Source organism: Motacilla alba, chromosome 22 (assembly GCF_015832195.1).
Source record: "Motacilla alba alba isolate MOTALB_02 chromosome 22, Motacilla_alba_V1.0_pri, whole genome shotgun sequence".
Classification (NCBI taxonomy): domain Eukaryota; kingdom Metazoa; phylum Chordata; class Aves; order Passeriformes; family Motacillidae; genus Motacilla; species Motacilla alba.
In genome coordinates, this window is record NC_052037.1 from 70,452 (window position 1) to 90,140 (window position 19,689).

At 54.6% G+C, this 19,689-nt stretch overlaps 1 protein-coding gene across 1 annotated transcript; it reads right to left on the reverse strand.

Annotated features, from left to right (window-relative positions):
- Positions 1 to 5,693: 5,693 nt before the first annotated feature.
- Positions 5,694 to 19,259, reverse strand: GFRA2 (GDNF family receptor alpha 2). The gene is made up of 6 exons (XM_038160297.1): positions 18,717 to 19,259; positions 8,117 to 8,226; positions 7,902 to 8,042; positions 7,650 to 7,825; positions 6,913 to 6,966; positions 5,694 to 6,785 (listed from the first exon to the last, which is right to left on the reverse strand). Exons 1-6 carry the CDS (start codon positions 19,061 to 19,063, stop codon positions 6,657 to 6,659), a joined length of 957 nt encoding a protein of 318 aa, XP_038016225.1. The 5' UTR covers positions 19,064 to 19,259; the 3' UTR covers positions 5,694 to 6,656.
- Positions 19,260 to 19,689: the final 430 nt, after the last annotated feature.

The window sequence follows — 19,689 nt, forward strand, 5'->3', positions numbered from 1 at the left end:
ATTGGATCCTAAAATGGGAATTGGATCCTAAATCAGGAGTTGGATCCTAAACCAGGAATTGGATCCTAAATCCGGAACTGGATCCTAAAATGGGAATTGGATCCTAAATCCGGAACTGGATCCTAAAATGGGAATTGGATCGTAAAATGGGAATTGGATCCTAAAATGGGAATTGGATCCTAAATCTGGAATTCGATCCTAAAATGGGAATTGGATCCTAAAATGGGGATTGGATCCTAAACCAGGAACTGGATCCTAACCCAGCTTCTCCCAGGATAAGGCATGGACAGCTCTGGAAGCTGCTCCTCTTAATTACCCTAATTAGAGGAGAAGCTGCCCCAAATGCAGCTTTTCCATCATTCCCAAGGAAATTTGCGGATCGATCCCTTTGCCATTGGATTTTATGGATGGAGAGAGCGGGAAATGAGCGTCCCTTGGTTCTTCCCCTTAATTTCTCTCCCTCACCAGCTCAGCAGATGGAAAACCCCTTTCCAACATTCCAAGGAATCCCGAAAATCCCTTCCAAACATTCCAAGGAATCCCGGCACCACAGCCAGGCCTTCCAAAAGATTTATTCCCAGTTTTCCACCCAGGACAGGGTGGGGGAAAGGGAAACCACGGATCTCTTCAGGTTTTGGGAGCAGGAGCGTGATTTGGGAAGGCAGATTTGGGATAAATCCCAGGAAATCCGAGGCCGTGGGATGCAGATGGGATTTTTTTATTCCATGCAAGGAATTTTCGGTGCTTTTCCATTCAGGGAATCGGAGGGGGAGCGAGAACAAGGGGGGAAAGTTGGGAGAGAGGGAACGGGAAGAATGGAAGGGGGAGAGGGGGAAGGAAAGGAGGGGGAAGGAAAAGGCGAGGAACAAACAAACAAAAAAAACTCCCAAATCCACCCGAGCGAAGGCTCCAACACAAATTAAGGTTGCCACGGCAACCGGGGGTGTGTGGGCAGCTCCGAACGCACGGAATTAAAACCGGCGTCATGTTCAGCGCTTAATTAAACCCCGGCCCAGCGCTGCCTCCCCGGGACACCGGGAATTCGGGAATTCGGGAATTCGGGATGTCGGGACACCTCCGCTCTGCCGCGCCGGGAATGGGGCTGGGAACGCATCCCAAATCCCCGGGATGAGCTCCGGGCTTGATTCCCAAACGCTCCGAGTTGCGGTCGGTGCTCGACCCCCCCGCCCCCATCCAGGCACGGGGAGGGGTTGGGAGGGGATCCAGGGGGGAAATTCCAAGTTTTTCCCCCCCCCTTCCCGCTTCCTATCCGCTTGATTTTCTCCAGGAGTGACCGCGCGGGGTCATCCAGAGGAGCCCGGGGCCGCGGGGCTGCCGGAGACAGCGGAGCCCTTGTTCCTGCCGGGGCTTCTCGGGGATCATCCAGGGGCTGGAGCATCCTCTGGAAAATGCTGCCTTTATGCCTCGAGCTCTGGGAATGAGGCCGGGAGAATTCCTGGAGCTGGGGGATCCAACCCCATTGATCGTCCCCGGGAAAAACAGGGAGCGGGACGCCGTGACCGGTTCAGCGCCAGCCCGGGGGGAATGGGAGCACCGGGAAGGAATTTTCCACGCTGCCCCAGGGAAATTGGGATGCTTTTGGGTTTGATTCCATCAGCTTTTCCATGCACGGGTTAGAAATCCGTGCTGGAGCCACCTGTGACTTCCCAGCTCCTGCCTTAATCCTCCTTGACATCCCGGCTGCTGCTGCTGCTTCCATAATGAATATCCAGACAGGGAATTAGGGCCGGGATTCATTTCACCCACCGAGCCTAATTAACGGATGCAAAGATGCAGCGCTGGAGCGGGAGGCAGGGATAATTCCCGAATAATTCCCGAATAATTCGGGAGGACACGGAAGAGGCTCCACGCGGGCCTTGCCCCGGCCACGACAGCAAAAGCTCCCCCTGCAGAGGCTTGGGAGAGCTTTTCCCGGTTTTCCAGCCCTTTAAAAGGCACCCAAATCCAAGGAATTCAAAGGCAGGGGCTTGGAGCGCCCTGGGATCGTGGGAGGTGTCCCTGCCCTTGGCAGGGGTGGGATGAGAGGAGCTTCAAGGTCTCTCCCAAGCCGGAGCATTCCATGATTCTGCGAATTCCGCTCCTGGAAAAGGCTGCCGGTTGTGCCCCCCCTCCCACTGCGGGGTAACGTCCCAGCTGGCAGGGAATTACTGCCGGCACATCCCAGGATTTGCTGTCTCTAACCCCGTGTAAATCCCGGGAGCTTTTCCTCGTTTTCATGGATATCTTCCCGAGGCCAGAGGTTAAACAGGAGATCTTCCGTGGCTGTCATTTATCCTGGTTTGGAGATTTCTTTTTCCCCCAAGGAGCCTCCAGACAGGCATTTTACTGGAATTTACTGGGATTGAAACCGCCTCCACTGGAAGGTTTGGTCTCTCCCGCAAAGTTTTTGGGAGAATCATGGAATCTTGGGATGCTTTAGGTTGGAGGGGACTTTAGGGGTCAGCCAGCTCCAGCTCTGACACCTCCCACTATCCCAGATTATCCCAACCTGGCCTTGGGCACTTCCAGGGATCCGGGGGCAGCCACAGCAGCTCTGGGAATCCCATCCCAGCTCCTTCCCACCCTCCCAACCAGGAATTCCTTCCCAAAATCCCATCCATCCCTGCCCTCCGGCAGTGGGAATCCATTCCTGTGTCCTGGCCCTCCACCCCTTTTCTAGCTCTCCTGGATCCCCTGGATGAAACCCAGCGACGTTCCCCCTCCAACCCCAAGCAGCCGCAAATCCTCCCATCCCTCTCCCACATTTTCACCCCTTTTCCTTGGATTTTCGGGAGAGAAACCCCAGAACACCAAGACAGCCCCAATCCAGCAATGAATGAATCCCAATTTTCCAGAAAATTCTTTCCCCCTCGGGTTTGAGGCTCCCTCCTGACGTCTTCCCAGATTTCTCCTCCAAAGATCCGCTATTTTTAAAACCCTCCCTAAAACCCTTTTCTGTCTATTTTTTCCTCCCTGCTCCCACTGCTTGGCATTTCCTCCGAGGAGCACGGGGACTTTTTAACTGCTCCAAAAACCTGGATGCGAAAAAAAACTCTCTTGGAATATTTCCTTTGGAAGGGCCCAGCTGGGATTTACAGCCCCGGGCACAGAGAGAGGGAATGAAAACACCTGGAGAGGCAAAAATTCCTTAAGGAGGCAAAAAATTCCTTAAGAAGCCAAAATTCCCGTCACGAAATCTGGACATGGCCAGGAGGAAAAAGCTTGGGAATTCATGCGGAATATTGCAGGAAATGCTTTGCTTTCCAGAGAGGTTAAATGGCTTTTTATTCCCCTTGGAATCGCTGCTCCAAGGAATGGCTGGGAATGGGAGATTCCAGCTGGGAAATAGGGGGAGCTCCTCATGGAATTACCCACTGGGATTTGAGGATTTGCAGGAGTTTTGGTGTGGGCACCACAAGATGACCCCAGGGACACAAAATATTCCTTAAAACTCCTCCAAAATTCCAAAGTATCCCACAAAAACCTCATTTCCCAGCAGTTCCTCCGTGGAGCAAGCCCTGTGACATTCCCACCCCAGCTGATCCATCCTAAAACCCCCCAAAACGCTCTTTCTTTCCCCAAACCCAACATTCCAAGGACAGGAGGGCGATGCCAAGCTGGAATTCTGGAGCATTAACCAGGATTTATCCTCTGCTTTATCCCAGGAAGGAAAAGCTCTCCCCGGAAGCGCTTGAGTGGATTTTTTCCCATTATTATTTCATGCCACATCCCCCCCAAAATAAAATAAAATAAAATTGTGTTTTCAGCACTTTCTCCTATCGGGAAAGTAATTGAGTCCAAATGAAGAGGGAATTATCTCCGGAGTTAATTATCCATCCTGGCAGCCGGGGTTTCACATCCCAGCATTTTCCACTTCCACACAAAGCGCGGGGATTCTCCTCTCCTGTAATTAACGGGCTGGGAATGTGGTGGAGGAAGCACCAGGGGTTTGGGTGGAGCTGGGGAGATTTTAGGAATCTGAGCAGGGAGGGGATGGGAATGACTCCAAACCCGGGCACAGAGCGGTGCTGGAATTGCCATTCCTGGAGGGAATGTTGGAATCGCCATTCCTGGAGGGAATGTTGGAATCGCCGTTCCTGGAGGGAATATTTGAGCAAAACCCTTTTCCAGTGCTGGAACCGCCATTCCTGGAGGGAATCCTGGATCAAGACCCCATTCCCAGTGCTGGAACCGCCATTCCCAGAGGGAATCCTGGATCAAGACCCCATTCCCAGTGCTGGAACTGCCATTCCCGGAGGGAATCCTGGATCAAGACCCCATTCCCAGTGCTGGAACCACCATTCCCAGAGAGAATCCTGGATCAAGATCCCATTCCCAGTGCTGGAATTGCCATTCCCAGAGGGAATCCTGGAATCACCATTCCCAGAGGGAATCCTGGTGCAAATCCTCTTCCTGGAGGGCATCCTGGAGCAAATCCCACACCACTGCGGGAATTCCTGGAGGAATTCTTGGAGAAAGCCCCTGCTCCCAGTGCTGGAATCACTATTCCTGGAGGGAATCCTGGGATCACCATTCCTGGAGAGAATCCCAGGGCAAATCCCTGTTCCCAGTAGTTCCCAGTAACCCCAGGGTCTCCCTGGATCACAATTCCTGGGCAGGGAATACTGGGAATGCCCAGTGGTGCTGGACGGAGACGCTTCCCTGACCTTTCCAAGCAATTCCAACTCCTTCTGGAAAATCCTGGAGCACTCACAGCTTTCCCAGGGAAACCCCCTCAGCACCAGGAAGAAATTCCTACTCCTGGATTTTCCAGCCTCTTTCCCAAGGAAACCCGACAGCACTCGGGGCTCCCGGCCCAAACTGAGAACACCCAGATTTGGGAATCACGCCCAGGAGGGATCCCAAATTTTGCTGTGGAGCTCCCAAATCCCCTTTTTTGGCTGCCCCACACCCGGCTCTGGCTCAGAGCTGCCCCATCCCAGAAAAAAAAGCAGCCCGGGATTGCGGCAGGAATTCCAGGAGAGACAGGATCTGTTTATGTTCTCTGTGCCAGCTCCCACATCCCCCCGTCAGATTTTCCAGGCTGGAAAAGGGAATGTTCATCCCTCCCTCCCCTCTCAGCCAGCTCCAGCTCCCGGCAAACAGCGCTGGGATCCTTCCATCCCAATTTCCACACCCCTGGAACGTCCAAGGCCTGCGTGGGGCAAGCTGGGATAACGGGAATTGTCCCAGTCCGTGGCAGAGATGATTTTAAACTCCATCCCAGTCTGGAATTCTGTGATTCTACAATTTTACCATCCCCAGGCTCCCAAGATTCCCAAAATCTCTTTCTCCGTGGGCACAGCTGGATGGGAATTGACACTTCCACTCCCCAAATAAAAATCCCAAATAGATAAAAAACTCCGGCCCCTCACTCTTCCCGTGCCCCAAATCCCAACGTTTTCAGCACTGCCGGATTGTCTTGGGAGAAAAAAATTCCAAACCCCATCAAGGGACGGACTGGAATTTGACAGCTGAAATTCTTGCACATAAAAATTCCCAAAACACCACCAGAAAATGGGAATGCGGCAGCTCCTTGGGAATTTTTTCCTGTTCGTTGTCTCCTGCAGGAAAAAAAGGCTGGGAATTGTTGAATTCCAACCCAAATCTTGGCATTCCTGCAGCTGAAGGGTTCCCGGTTTTCCCCCTGCCCCCGGATATGGGGATTTTCATGGAATCTTGGATTTCAGGGCTGTTTGATTCCTTGGTTTGTTCTCCTTGGTTTATTTTGGTTTTTCTTTTTTTTTTTTTTCCATTATAGACATCGTTAAAAAAAATAAATTTTCCAAGAATACATTTGGAAGTTGTTGCGGGAATCGGAGGATTAAAAAAAAAATTTAAAAAGAGGGAAAATAAAGGGAAAAATGGGAATTAAAAAGCCACAGCATGGGTAGGGTTACGTATATGGGAATATCCATATGTTATATGTGTATAGGAAATAAAGTGGAGAGGGAAAATAGGGAATTCTGACCCTGGATGGGTCAAATTCCACTCCCAACCCAAATTCCAAATAAAAAAATAAAAAATTAAAAAAAAGAAGAAAAGAAAATGGAACCTCTTCCCCTGGAATGATTGAAAACATCAGCACAGCCTCACATGTTTCACACCAGTTTCTTTTCTCTTCCATTCGGAAACTCTCCGAGGAAAAAATCCCAACCAAAATTCCCCAAAAACGAATGGGAAGAGCTGTGGGAGTCCCCTCCAGGTGGCTCCCGATGGCGCCTTCATCCTCCGGGATGTTCCCATGTGGAATCCTTGTTGTCCCTGTGGCCACCCCAGTGCAAAAATCCTGAAATTCACCTTTCCCAAAGCCTTTCTCCGACTTTTTTCCCCTCCCCGGCACCGCCGGCAGCTCCAGACCCCCATTCCAGGCCCATTCCAGGGAGTTTTCCCAGGAGCCGCTCTGGAAAACCAACCCAGAAAAGACCAAAAAAAAAAAAAAAAAACCCAGAAAAACGGGAAAAATGAAAAGTAGGAAGAAAACCACCAAAGTTTCCCAGCGTGGTGAAGGCTCCTCCTGCCTCTCCGGAGCTCGGCATTCCCGGGGTTTGGGAGCGTTCCAGTCTCCGGCATACGCGCGGCAGCGGTGGGCGCTGGTGGCACTGGTGGCACTGGTCCGAGCGTCCCCGTCCCACCGGCCGCTCCTTCCCGCCCCTCTATAGCCCCAGCACCGGGATCAGGATGGGAACGAGGAGCAGGATCTGGCTCTCCCGCTGCCGGCTGCTTCCCGCCTTGGGATCCACGAAAGTCTTCTGGTCTGGCATCACATCCGTGGTCAGCTGGGCCTGGGGAGCAGGGACGGGAGTGGGGTTTTAGGGAAAAGCATCCCAAAGTTGGGAAACACCTCTGGGATGTCATTCCCAAGCTGTTTGCTCTGGGAAAGAATTCCCAGCCCCGCAATCCCCCAAGTACCTGGGAGTAGCACAAGCTCTGCTCCTTGGATCTGTTGGGCTTCAGGCCTTGTTCCTGGCAGGAGAAATTGGGAATGGTTAGGGGAGGAATGTGCCCCTGGAGCTGGGATCCCGAATTTCCATGTGGGAATCAGCTCGGAGCGGGTGATGGAGTGCAGGGAGATTTGGGAATGGCTCATCCTGTCTCCACAGGGAGCCCAGGGGCTTCCGTGGATCCTGCCTGGAATCCTGTCTGGAATCCTGTCTGGAATCCTGCCTGGAATCCTGTCTGGAATCCTGCCTGGAATCCTGTGATACCCCACCAGTCCCCATCCTACTCCTCTGCATTCCTGGGACATCCCCAGCCACTCCCCAATCCCATTTTTCTCCCATTCCTGGGCCATCCCCAGCCACTCCCCAATCCCATTTCCCTCCTACTCCTTTTCCACCAATGGAACAAAACATGGACGCCCAAGCCCAGCACTCGGCAAGACAACACAGATTTTCCAGATTTCCCAAAAAAAACGTGGAATTCAGCTCCCAAACGAGGAGAAGTCGGGCTCAGGGAGCCACCTTGGCATGTGAGGGGTAAGACGGGCGGGGGATCCCATTTCCCTCCCCATTCCAGACCCCAAACAGTGCCCGGATCCTTCCAGCCCCGAGCTGAGTCCGAGCAGGACGTTTTCCCATCCCATGGGATGCGGCCGGTGTCCCACACCCCACCAGTGCTCCCAGTTTGCGGCAGGGACTGGGCCCCACCTGGAGGGAGGTGCAGGTGCTGATGACGCTGGTGTCGTAGGCGGTGTTGCTGTCGTTGACGTCGTCCGGCAGCACCGGGCTCTTCTCCACCTTCGGCAGCACCGTCACCGCGGGATTGGGATTTTTGGGAGCCAGGTTCACGTCGGTGCCGTTCCCGAAAGCTTGGATGGCGTTTCCTGGCAGCGGGAGAGATTTAGGAAGGATGGGAATGGTAGAACAAGGTAACAGGGGCGGGGCGGGGAAGCGCCTTACGGAGACAGGGATTTTCCGTGAAATCCCGCAGGAATTTCTCGCACTCCTCCTCCATATTCCCGCTGCCTTTGCAGGAGCACCAGGGCGAGATGGTGATGCTGGTGGTGCTGGCGTCCACGTAGTTGGGGGTGATGTCGAAGCCTGGCGAGGAGGAGGGAACGGGGGTGAAATCCCAGCGGGAAAAGCCATTCCCGATCCCGACTCCCGGCACTCACCGATGAGCCCTGCGTAGGAGCCCAGGCACGCCTGGAAGTTGTCCCCAGGACAGCTGGTCAGGGACTGGAAGGTGGCCTGGCAGTTGGTGTGGAAATCGGCCAGCCGGGATCTGCAGAGGAGGAAAAGTGGGAAAACAGCGGGATTTCAGCGCCGGTTCCATCCCAGAGTGACTCTGCAGCCAGCAGGAATTTTAGAACGGAATAAAAGTGCCCCATTCCCAACATCCCCACTCAGGCCACGAAATCCCAGGGCAATTCAGGCTCTCCAGCTGGGTTATCCAAGTGCTCCCGAGAGGAGACAGGATCCTGGGAATGGCCGTGCTCATCCACGCCTCAGATCCCAAAGAACAGCAACAACACAAGAGGAATGTCCTCGGGAAGGGATGGAATTGGGGTGGTTTGAGGGGCTGCTCCGTGATGGGGATGGGAGGATGGGGAAGGAGGAAGGGCTTGGAATGAAGCAGGAATTCCAGGGAAAACCAGGATTCTGCAGTTCTGCCATGGTGCGTGACGCAAGGAGGAAACTTTCTCCCTTGCTTTCTTCCTGGAAATAAAACTCCCCCCCCAGGAGCGTTGTTTCCATGTTTATTCTCCTTCCTTGTGCCTCAGCCCATGGAAAACTCCCCACAGAGCAAAGAGGCTCCATCCCACTCCCATTCCAGGGGCAGATCCTCAACTCCTGGAAGGGAATTTTCCTTGCACAAAGCCCAGAAAAGCTTTTCCAGCATTTTTATTTCCGGGGGACGCTCCACCCTCCCTGCAGCCAAACCTCAGCTCCAGGGTGGGAATGGCAGAAATCCAAAAACCTGCTCCTTCCCCAGCTTCTCCACGGGAGAGGAATAAAACTTTCCGACAGCGTTTCCCTCTCTTCCCAAATCCGAGGCGAAGGGACGTCAATTCCCTGCAGGAAGCGCGGCGAGTTCAGCGCGGAGCGCCAGGAAAATTTGTCACCGCTGCTCCCCGGGGCTCCACTCCTGGCCCGGAGCATCCTCCGAGGCAAATGTTATTCCTTTCATAATCCATGAGGATGCAGCTGGGAAATCCTTCAGGAATATCCAAGCCAGATGTCACTCTTCCCGTTGGACACGGCGGCTTTGGAAGCCGCTGGATGGGATTGGCTGCCAGGAATAAAAGCTCGGGCTCGGCCCGGCGGGTTTTGGCTTTCAAGGGCTCCGAAGGAATGAAAAAAAAGGGAAAGGAGAAGGAGCCAAGTCCATCTTAGCGGGAACAAGGAGGAATCGGTGCCAAATCGCTGCTGGCAGCTGGAGGAGGCAGGTGGGGATGGCTTGGAAAAGTTGGGAAGAGCTGGGCAGGCTCTGGATGAGGGATGGAGGAGGATTTTCCTAAGAGTTGCCTGCCCCACCCCCAAAAAATAACCCAAAGGAGTGAAAGAAAAGGGATTAAAAAAATTCCTTCTGGAGACACACTCAGATCTGCCATCCCAAACCCGCTCCAAGGGCTGCATTCCCAATTAGCGGCTTCTAAACTGCTCCTCTTGGATTCCTGCAGGAAAAGCGCCAGGGATGGCAGCCCCAGGACCCCGGGGTTGAACAGGCCCTGCTCCCAAATCCCGGCACTTCCCCAGGACCTGGATCCCTGGATCCCCCAAAATATCCTGGATTTAAGGGGCTTTTTAATTCCATACCTTTAATTCCCAGTGCATAAATCCCAAATTTCGGGGGTTCTGTGCACCTGTACATTTATCCCAAGTGCTTAAATCCCAAATTTAAGGGACTCTGTGCATTCCTACACAAACACCTGGTGCCGATATCCCAAATTTAGGGGATTTTTGGTACCTGTGCATTTATCCCAGGTGCATAAATCCTAAATTTAAGGGATTTTTGGTACCTGAGCATTTATCCCAGGTGCATAAATCCCAAATTTAGGGGATTTTTGGTACCTGTGCGTTTATCCCAGGTGCATAAATCCCAAATTTAGGGGACTTTTGGTACCTGTGCGTTTATCTCAGGTGCATAAATCCCAAATTTAGGGGATTTTTGGTACCTGTGCGTTTATCCCAGGTGCATAAATCCCAAATTTAGGGGATTTTTGGTACCTGTGCGTTTATCCCAGGTGCATAAATCCCAAATTTAGGGGATTTTTATTCCTGTCCTCCCACCCCCAGTGCACATATCCCAAATTTAGGGGACTTCAAGCATCCCTACAGGGCCCACCTGCCTCCAGCTCGTCTCCCATTCCCTGTTTTTCTTCAGGAATTCAGCGCCACCAAAACCCCACTCGCCCTGACGTTAAAATTCACCAAACACGGAGGTTTTGGGATGGGTTTGGGGTTTTTTTAGTGATTTTTTAAAACGTTTAATTGAGAGTTAAGTGCTCCCATCCCCCCCGAGCCGCGGTGATAACTCAGCACGCATCCAATCCAGCAGCATCCTGCTCCTGAATATTTCATGGAAAAGACACCGGGATTCCTCCAGAGTGGATTTTTTTTTTTCTTCACGGGCGATTTATGGGGACTGAGGGAATTAAAAAAACGAAAAGCTGGGAAAAATCCGCTCCCCCTCTCCTGCCCAGCTGGGGATGTTCAGGAAGCTGCGACAACACGGAAAAAACTCGGCGAGACACGAAAATCCCGCTGGGCATCGCCCTCCCAACATTCCCGTCCTGCTGGAGAGGGATTCTTTTGAAGCTGGGAGATGCTGAGATTTAAAAACATTCCCCTCAAACGCTCCCAGGTAAATTCAAAGAGTCCCAGGGAGCGGGAGCAGCTGAAGGAAAGAGGGAAGCTGGAATGAAAGTCGGCTTTTGTGGATGACCCGCTGCCAAATCGAGCGAGGAGTTCACAGGGGAGGGAAGAAAGATCAATGGATGGATTTGTTTTATCCGGGAGAACTTGTCTGGGGAGAGGAGTCACCTGCTCTGGGCTGAGCTGTGGGAGGCTGCAGGCAAAAAGGGAATTTTTTTGTTGGAGTTCTGAGGCTCTCGGCCTCAATTCCAGAGGAATTTCCTCATGGAAAGGGGGTCAGGCTTGGGAAGGGGCTGCCCGTGGGGGGTTTGGAGTCTCCATCACTGGAGGTGCCCAGGGAATGCCTGGAGGTGCCCAAGGAACCCCTGGAGGTATCCAAGGAACCCCTGGAGGTATCCAAGGAACCCCTGGAGGTGCCCAGGGAATGCCTGGAGGTGCCCAAGGAACCCCTGGAGGTATCCAAGGAACCCCTGGAGGTATCCAAGGAACCCCTGGAGGTGCCCAGGGAATGCCTGGAGGTATCCAAGGAACCCCTGGAGGTGGCCAGAGATCACCTGGAAGTGTCTAGGAAAATGCCCAAGGAACCCCTGGAGGTGCCCAAGGAACCCCTGGAGGTGTCCAGGGAATGCCTGGAGGTGGCCAGAGATCACCTGGAGATGCCCAGGGAATGCCTGGAGATGCCCAAGGAACCCCTGGAGGCATCCACGGAATGCCTGGAGGTATCCAAGGAACCCCTGGAGGTGTCCAGGGAATGCCTGGAGATGCCCAAGGAACCCCTGGAGGCATCCACGGAATGCCTGGAGGTATCCAAGGAACCCCTGGAGGTGTCCAGGGAATGCCTGGAGGTGCCCAAGGAACTCCTGGAGGTACCCAGGGAACACCAGGAGGTGCCCAAGGAACCCCTGGAGGTGTCCAGAGATCACCTGGAGGTGTCCAGGGAAATGCCTGGAGATGCCCAAGGAACCCCTGGAGGTATCCAAGGAACCCCTGGAGGTATCCAAGGAACCCCTGGAGGTGCCCAGGGAATGCCTGGAGGTATCCAAGGAACCCCTGGAGGTATCCAAGGAACCCCCGGAGGTGCCCAAGGAACCCCTGGAGGTGACACTCAGAGCTCTGGGCTGGCGACAAGGATGGGACCAAAGGTTGGACTCTAATCCTGGAGGACTTTTCCAGCCTCTGGAATTCCTTGCTCAGGGCTATGGACACGGCAGGAAAAACCCAAACCCACAACAAACCGAGGGAGAAGCTCCCGAAGCAGGGGAAACCCGGCGAGAGGGAAGACAATTAGGGCAGAACCTCAAAGTCGGCAGTTACTAATTAACAATTTCGCTCTCCACGCGCATTTCAGGCCCCGCGTTTTGATCCAGCGCTGAGATCAGTGACTCAAAGGCCTTTTTCGGGTGGATTTTTTCATCCTCGAGCCCCGCGGCTCCCCGGGAAGGGGAGGACGGAGCGCAGGCACCGTTTGATTTTAATTGCGGGCCCGTTCTGTCCCATTGCGCCGCTAACTGAGCCCAACAGGAGATTGTGTTTACACAAGCAAAGCCCGGCTCAAGACAGACTCGCTGTCACATTAAGTCAATACTTGGGAAGCCTCTCGAGTTAATTATTCAGCGAGAATTGACTGATTCTCGTGCTAAGAGCCCGGCGAGCCCGCAGGGAGCCGAGCCCTCCCCCAGCCTCTTCCTCATGCGGGGAAGCCCCCGGGCGCTGCCCCTCCACTTCGAAATCCAGCAGATCTGGGGATTTTCAGGGATTTTCGCTGATTTTCCCAGATTTCTCCAAGCTCTCCCAGCTCCTGTTAAATCCAGGAGCATTTTTTCCCTTCTCCTCTTCTTCCCCAGCCGCCTCCACAAGCGAGGGACCCCCTGGTGCTGCCCCTTGGCTTTCCAAATCCACCAGATTTGGGATTTTCACTGATTTCCCAATCCCAAACCGTGTTTGGAGGCTCCTCCACGTCCTATCCCTCAGAACCCAAGCTCTCCCAGCTCCTGTTAAATCCAGAAGCAAATTTTCCCTGTTCCATCTTCTTTCCCTGCTCCTTCTTCCTCCCCCTGCCCCTTCTCCTCTTCTTCCCCAGCCGCCTCCTCATGTGAGGGACCCGGTGCTGCTCCTCCACTTTGAAATCCACCGGATTTGGGGATTTTCACAGATTTCCCAATCCCAAACTGGTTTGGAGGCTCCTCTGGCAGGCTGGCCCTGTCCCCTCCGAACCTGAGCTCTGCCAGCTCCCATTAAACCCTGGAGCAATTTTTCCCTGCTCCTTCTTCTTTCCCTGCTCCTTCTCTTCTTCCCCAGCCGCCTCCACAAGCGAGGGACCCCCCGGTGCTGCCCCTTGGCTTTCCAAATCCACCAGATCTGGGGATTTTCGCTGATTTCCCGACCCCAAACTGGGTTTGGAGGCTCCTCCACTGCCCTCCAAACCCGAGCTCTGCCAGCTCCCATTAAATCCTGGAGCAAATTTTCCCTGCTCCTTCTTTCCTTGCTCCTTCTCTTCTTCCCCAGCCGCCTCCACACATGGGGGACCCTCCAGTGCTGCCCCTTGGCTTTCCAAATCCACCAGATTTGGGATTTTCACTGATTTCCCGACCCCAAACCGGGTTTGGAGGCTCCTCCACTGCCCTCCAAACCCGAGCTCTGCCAGCTCCCATTAAACCCTGGAGCAATTTTTCCCCGCTCCTTCTTCTTGCCAGACAGGCTCTCATTACAGGGAGTAATGAGAAGTTGAGCTGCTGTTTATCAAGGAAACATCCATTACGGGCGGCGTTGGTCTGCGCCAAACAAAGGCCGCGCCCGAAGCCGCGTTCCGCGCCCGTGTTTGGTGTTCCATCAGTCCCCAGCCAGCCCGGATCCCCTCCCTCCTTCCCCAGCCGAAGCTCCAGCCCAAACCTGGCCAAAACGCTTGATGCACAAATATCCGGGGAGCGGGAGCATCCCTGACCCCCCCCTGGATTTAAACACACCAAAAAGTGGGATAAAAATCTGGGAAATGACCCAACATCCCCACTCTGGATGCTCCAACCCAAATCAAAACCCTTGACAAAACAACATCCTGTAAGAGAGAGCATCCCTGACCCCCTTGGACTTAAAAACAACAAAAACTGGGATAAAAATCAGGGAAAGACCCAACATCCCCACTTTGGACGCTCCAACCCCAACCAAAATCCTCTGCACACAAATATCCTGTAAAGGGAAGCATCCCTCACCCCCTTGGATTTAAACACACCAAAAACCAGGATAAAAATCTGGGAAATGACCCAACATCGCCACTTTGGATGCTCCAACCCCAGCCAAAACCCTTGACAAAACAACATCCTGTAAGAGAGAGCATCCCTGACCCCCCTGGATTTAAACACACCAAAAACTGGGATAAAAATCTGGGAAATGACCCAACATCCCCACTTTGTATGCTCCAACCCCGGCCAAAATCCTCTGCACAAAAATATCCTCTAAGAGGGAGCATCCCTGACCCCCTGGATTTAAACACATCAAAAACTGGGATAAAAAAATCCAGGAAATGACTCAACATCCCCACTCTGGGTGCTCCAACCCCAATAAAAACCCTTGACAAACCAACATCCTGTAAGAGAGAGCATCCCTGACCCCCTTGGATTTAAACACACCGAAAACTGGGATAAAAATCTGGGAAATGACCCAAAATCCCCACTTTGGATGTTCCAACCCTGGCCAAAATCCTCTTCACACAAATATCCTCTAAGAGGGAGCATCCCTGACCCCCCTGGATTTAAACACACCAAAAACTGGGATAAAAAATATCCAGGAAATGACCCAACATCCCCACTTTTGCCAAAATCTTTGATGCACAAATAACCCAAGAGAGGCAACATCCCTGACCCCCCTGGATTTAAACACACCAAAAACTGGGATAAAAATCTGGGAAATGACACAACATCCCCACTTTGGATGCTCCAACCCCGGCCAAAATCCTCTTCACACAAATATCCTCTAAGAGGGAGCATCCCTGACCCCCCTGGATTTAAACACACCAAAAACTGGGATAAAAATCTGGGAAGTGACCCAACATCCCCACTTTGGATGCTGAGGAGCTCCAGCCAGTGGAGGCTGGGAATTTCTCCGGCACCGGCACCACTGGAGCGTGTAAGAGCAGATTATTTGTGCTCCCGACTTGCTGATGCAAGATGAAAAATCCAGCGAGCTGCAGCTGCTGAAATCAGCTTTTTTCTCCCCTTCCCTTCCCTTTCCCCTTCGCTGAGGTTTGTGCTTCGCCAAAGGTTTTTGTATTCCGGGAGCTAAAACCTGTCCCTTGCAATCAGCCGCAAAAGCTCCGGGACTTTGTCAGCTCCCGTGAGTGGGGAAAGATGGGGAAATGTGGGGGAAAAGATGGAGGGGGGAAAAGATAGAGGGGGAAAAACTTCTCGAGCTGGGAAAAGCTGGGAAAAGCTTCCCGAGCTGCACAAATCACGGCTCAGTTGCTCTCGGAGTCCTGGGGCAGCTCCCGTGGGATTTGAGGCCAGGTCAAGGCCGTTGGAATGGATTTATGTGGAGCAAAAAAACCTGGGATTTCAGCCCGGGATAAGCCAGATCCTGCGCTCCAAAGGTCCTGTCCCCTCACCGGGATCTGAGTCCTTGAGGGGACACAAGGAGAGACATCCCAGACCCTCCATGTCATCGGAAGGACAGCAGGGAAGGGTTAAACCCCCCTGCATCCAGAACATTCCACGTGCAGAGCCTTTCCCGGCAGGATGGAGCAGCTGGTGGCTGCCTTGTGACCTTTGTGACCGAGGGGACAGGGCTGGTGTCCAACCCCAGCAGCCCCACACAGCTGGAAAACAGCGCAGAGAGGCAGGAAAAGCTCTGGCCGGGCTGTTTTCCATGCTGGAATATTCATTTTCCCTCTCCTCCAATTATTCCGCTTTTTTTTCGGTGTGGAATTCTTGTCCTGCAGGAGCAGCAGCCCCTGGATCGATCTCCACGCAGGAAAAATCCCTCAGGAAAATCCCATCCCGCCAGAGAGGGTTTTCCCTGGTTAGGCTTTGAGCCAGGAGGGTTAATTAATTACCCTGGCAGGTTAATTACTCTGGCAGGAGAATTATCTCATCTCCTGTCGCCTCCGGGAGCACTTGGGATCTGCTCCGGCTCCAGAGCCCTCGCCAGGCCCCTGTCGGATCGGGATGAGCGCTGGGCTGGGATGTCGGATCGAGAAACTCCTGGATAGTGGGAAATCCCATGGCAGCACCTTGTCCTCCGGGATCAGGGGACACGGAGGAGCTTTGGATGGATGAACTCATGGATAATGGGAAATCCCATGGCACTGCCTTGTCCTCCAGGAGGAGGGACAGGGAGGAGCTTTGGATGGATAAATTCATGGATAATGGGAAATCCCATGGCACTGCCTTGTACTCCAGGAGGAGGGACAGGGAGGAGTTTTGGATGGATGAACTCATGGATAATGGGAAATCCCATGGCACTGCCTTGTCCTCTGGGATCAGGAGGAGTTTGGCTGGATAAACTCCTGGATAATGGGAAACCCCGTGGCCCTGCCTTGTTCCCCAGGATGAGGGGACACGGGGGTTTTGTGTCCCATCATTCCCAGCTGGAGATGCCAGAGGGGAGTGGATGGGATGGGGTTTTCTCCTGAAAACCCAGAGGCAAGGAATGCATCCATGCCCCATCCCAAGGAAAAAACCCCTGCGGTCCCAGCAAAACCAACACAAATAAATCCCAGATCTGGGCATTTCCCAGAGCAAGAGCAAGAGCCCCCATCCATCCAACCCCCCATCCATGGAGCCCCTTCTCCATCTGAGAGAAGCATGACTCTCCCACGCTTCTCCCAGAAAACCACACCTCCACCTTGGAGCAAGCAAGCCCTCACTTTCCCTCCTCATGTGGGGATTTCATTCCATGCAGGAATCAAAGCTCGCGGCCTCTGCAGCCCCCCCGGCTCTCCCAGCCCCGTTCTCCCTCTCGGAGCGCGGATCCGTCGGCAGCATCCTCCTCGGAGCGCGCTGATGGAGAGGAGCTGCCATTCCCGGGTATCTTTTATTCATGGCCACCAGCTCCTCGGATTACTTTTTGATAAAAAGCCACATTCCCACATTTCAAACATCTCCGCTCGCAGCCCGAGGAGGACCCGGAGCTCGCATTTATTTCCCTGCTGAGCGCCGGGAAACTCCATCACCTTGACGGGGAGAAGATCCCGCTCCCGGCGCGAGCCGGGGCCGTCGGGAAGCGGATCCGGCTCCCGAGGGGGACAGGAGGGGCCGTGCCCCGTGACAAGCGGGTGTCAGAAGGAGCAGGAGCCTCGGCGCCCAGCTCCGCGCCCCCACGGGGGAAACTGCGGGAATTCGGCAGCCAGAGAAGGTTTTGGGGGATGCGGTTCCATCCCCGGGATCTGTCCCCTGGATGTCCCCAGGGCATTGCCCCAGTGCCACTTCCAGAGCCAAACGCGGGGACAAACAGAACCTGGGGGGTGACACTGATACTGGGGGTGACACTGGTGTCAGGGGGGTGGCACCCGTGGTGGGGGTGACACTGATGCAGAGAGGGTGACACCAATGCTAGGGCTGTGACACTGACACTGGAGAGTGGCACCGATGCCAGGAGGGTGATATTGATGCAGAGAGGGTGACACCAATGCTAGGGCTGTGACACTGACACTGGGGAGTGGCACCGATGCCAGGAGGGTGATGTTGATGCTGGGAGGGTGCCAGGAGAAACCCCCAGAGTGCCCAGGTGACACCAGTGGCAGGGGGGGTGACATTGAAGCCAGGGGTTGACACCGATGCCAGTAGGGGGACACTGATGCTGAGAGGGTGACGCCGATGCTAGGGCAGTGACACCGATACTGGGAGGTGGCACTGATGCCAGGACGGTGGCACTGATGCCAGGAGGGTGACACTGATGCTGGGAGGTGGCACTGATGCCAGGAGGGTGACACTGATGCCAGGAGGGTGACACTGATGCTGGGAGGTGGCACTGATGCCAGGAGGTGACACTGATGCCAGGAGGGTGACACTGATGCCGGGACCATGGCAGGAGAAGCTCCCAGAGTGCCCAGGTGACACCAGTGCCAGGGGGTGACACTGACGCCCAGGGGTGACACTGATCTTAGGAGGTGGCACCAATACGGGGGGGGTGGCACCGATACTAGGGCAGGTGACACCAAGGCTGGGGGTGTGGCACCAGTGCCCAAGGGGAAGTGACACCAACACCTGGGCCATGGGAGAAGCCCACAGAATACCTGGTGGCACCAATGCCAGGGAGGTGACACTGATGGCTGGGTCACACCAATGCCAGGAGGGTGACACTGATGGCTGGGTCACACCAATGCCAGGAGGGTGACACTGATGGCTGGGTGGTGACACCAATGCCAGGGAGGTGACACTGATGGCTGGGTGGTGACACCAATGCCAGGAGGGTGACACTGATGGCTGGGTGGTGACACCAATGCCAGGGAGGTGACACTGATGGCCAGGGGCTGACACTGATGACCGGGAAGGTGACACCAGTGCTAGGGAGGTGACACTGATGGCCAGGACAGTGACTCCAATGCCAGGAGGGTGACACTGATGGCTAGCTGGTGACACCAATGCCAGGAGGGTGACACTGATGGCCAGGAGGGTGACACCAATACCAGGAGGGTGACACCAATGCCAGGAGGGTGACACTGATGGCCGGGGCAGTGATACCAATGCCAGGAGGGTGACACTGATGGCTGAGTGGTGACACCAGTGCCAGGAAGGTGACACTGATGGCCAGGACGGTGACACCAATGCCAGGGAGATGACACTGATGGCCAGGGCAGTGACACCAATGCCAGGAGGGTGACACTGATGACCGGGCAGTGACACCAATGCCAGGGAGATGACACAACACCTGACCCACGCCACAGGACCCCCCCGGCGCGCCCTTTACCTGCACAGGTGATCCGCCCGGCAGGCGCCGCGCAGGTCCAGGCAGTTGGGCTTGTCCTTGTCCTCGTAGGAGCAGGAGGGGACGATGGTCTGGCGGCGGCGCTCGGCGCACGCCGGGTCCTTGCAGGAGCAGAAGAGCAGGCGGAAGGTGAACTCGCCGGGCACGCGGTCGAAGAACTGGCGCAGGGCCTTGTGGCACTTGCGGCGGCTGCAGGGCTCGGTGGCCGACAGCTCCCGGCTGCAGGTGGAGATGTAGCCCGAGCGCAGGCGCTTGCAGTTGTCGTTGAGGTTGCAGGCCTTGGCCGCGTCCAGGCAGTGGTTGCTCTTGGAGGTGGTGGCCGGGTCCATTCCTGCCCAGGGAAGAAGATCTTCGGGGTCAGGAAAGTGGGGAGGGGTGGATGGATGGGCGCTGGTGAAGCTGGGGAGGTGGCCTCAAAGGTGGCATGTGGGAAGATGGGATTGAGGTGGGGGAGTTGGCCTTGATCCCAGGAGATGCCCTCAAAGGTGGCGAGATGCCCTCAAAAACACCCTTAAGATGGGACTGGGAGATGCCCTCAGAGCGGGAGAAATGCCCTCAAAAACACCCTTAAACCGGGACTGGGAGATGTCCTCAAAAATACCCTTAAACTGGAACTGGGAGATGCCCTCAAGGCTGGGGAGATGCCATCAAACCTGGGATGGAAAGAAGCCCTGAAACCTGTGAACAAGCCCTCAAACCTGGGATGGGAAACACCCTGGGATGAGGACAATTCCTCGAAACTGGGGAGATGTCCTCAAACCTGGGATGAAGAAATACTGTTGACCTGGGATGGGGAGGAACCTTCAAAGCTGGAGAGATGTCCTCAAAACTGGGGCAGGGAAAGGCCCTCAAACCCGGGGAGATGCCCTCAAAACCCGGGGAGATGCCCTCAAAACCCGGGGAGATGCCCCCAGACCCGGGGAGATGCCCTCAAAACCTGGGGAAATGCCCTCAG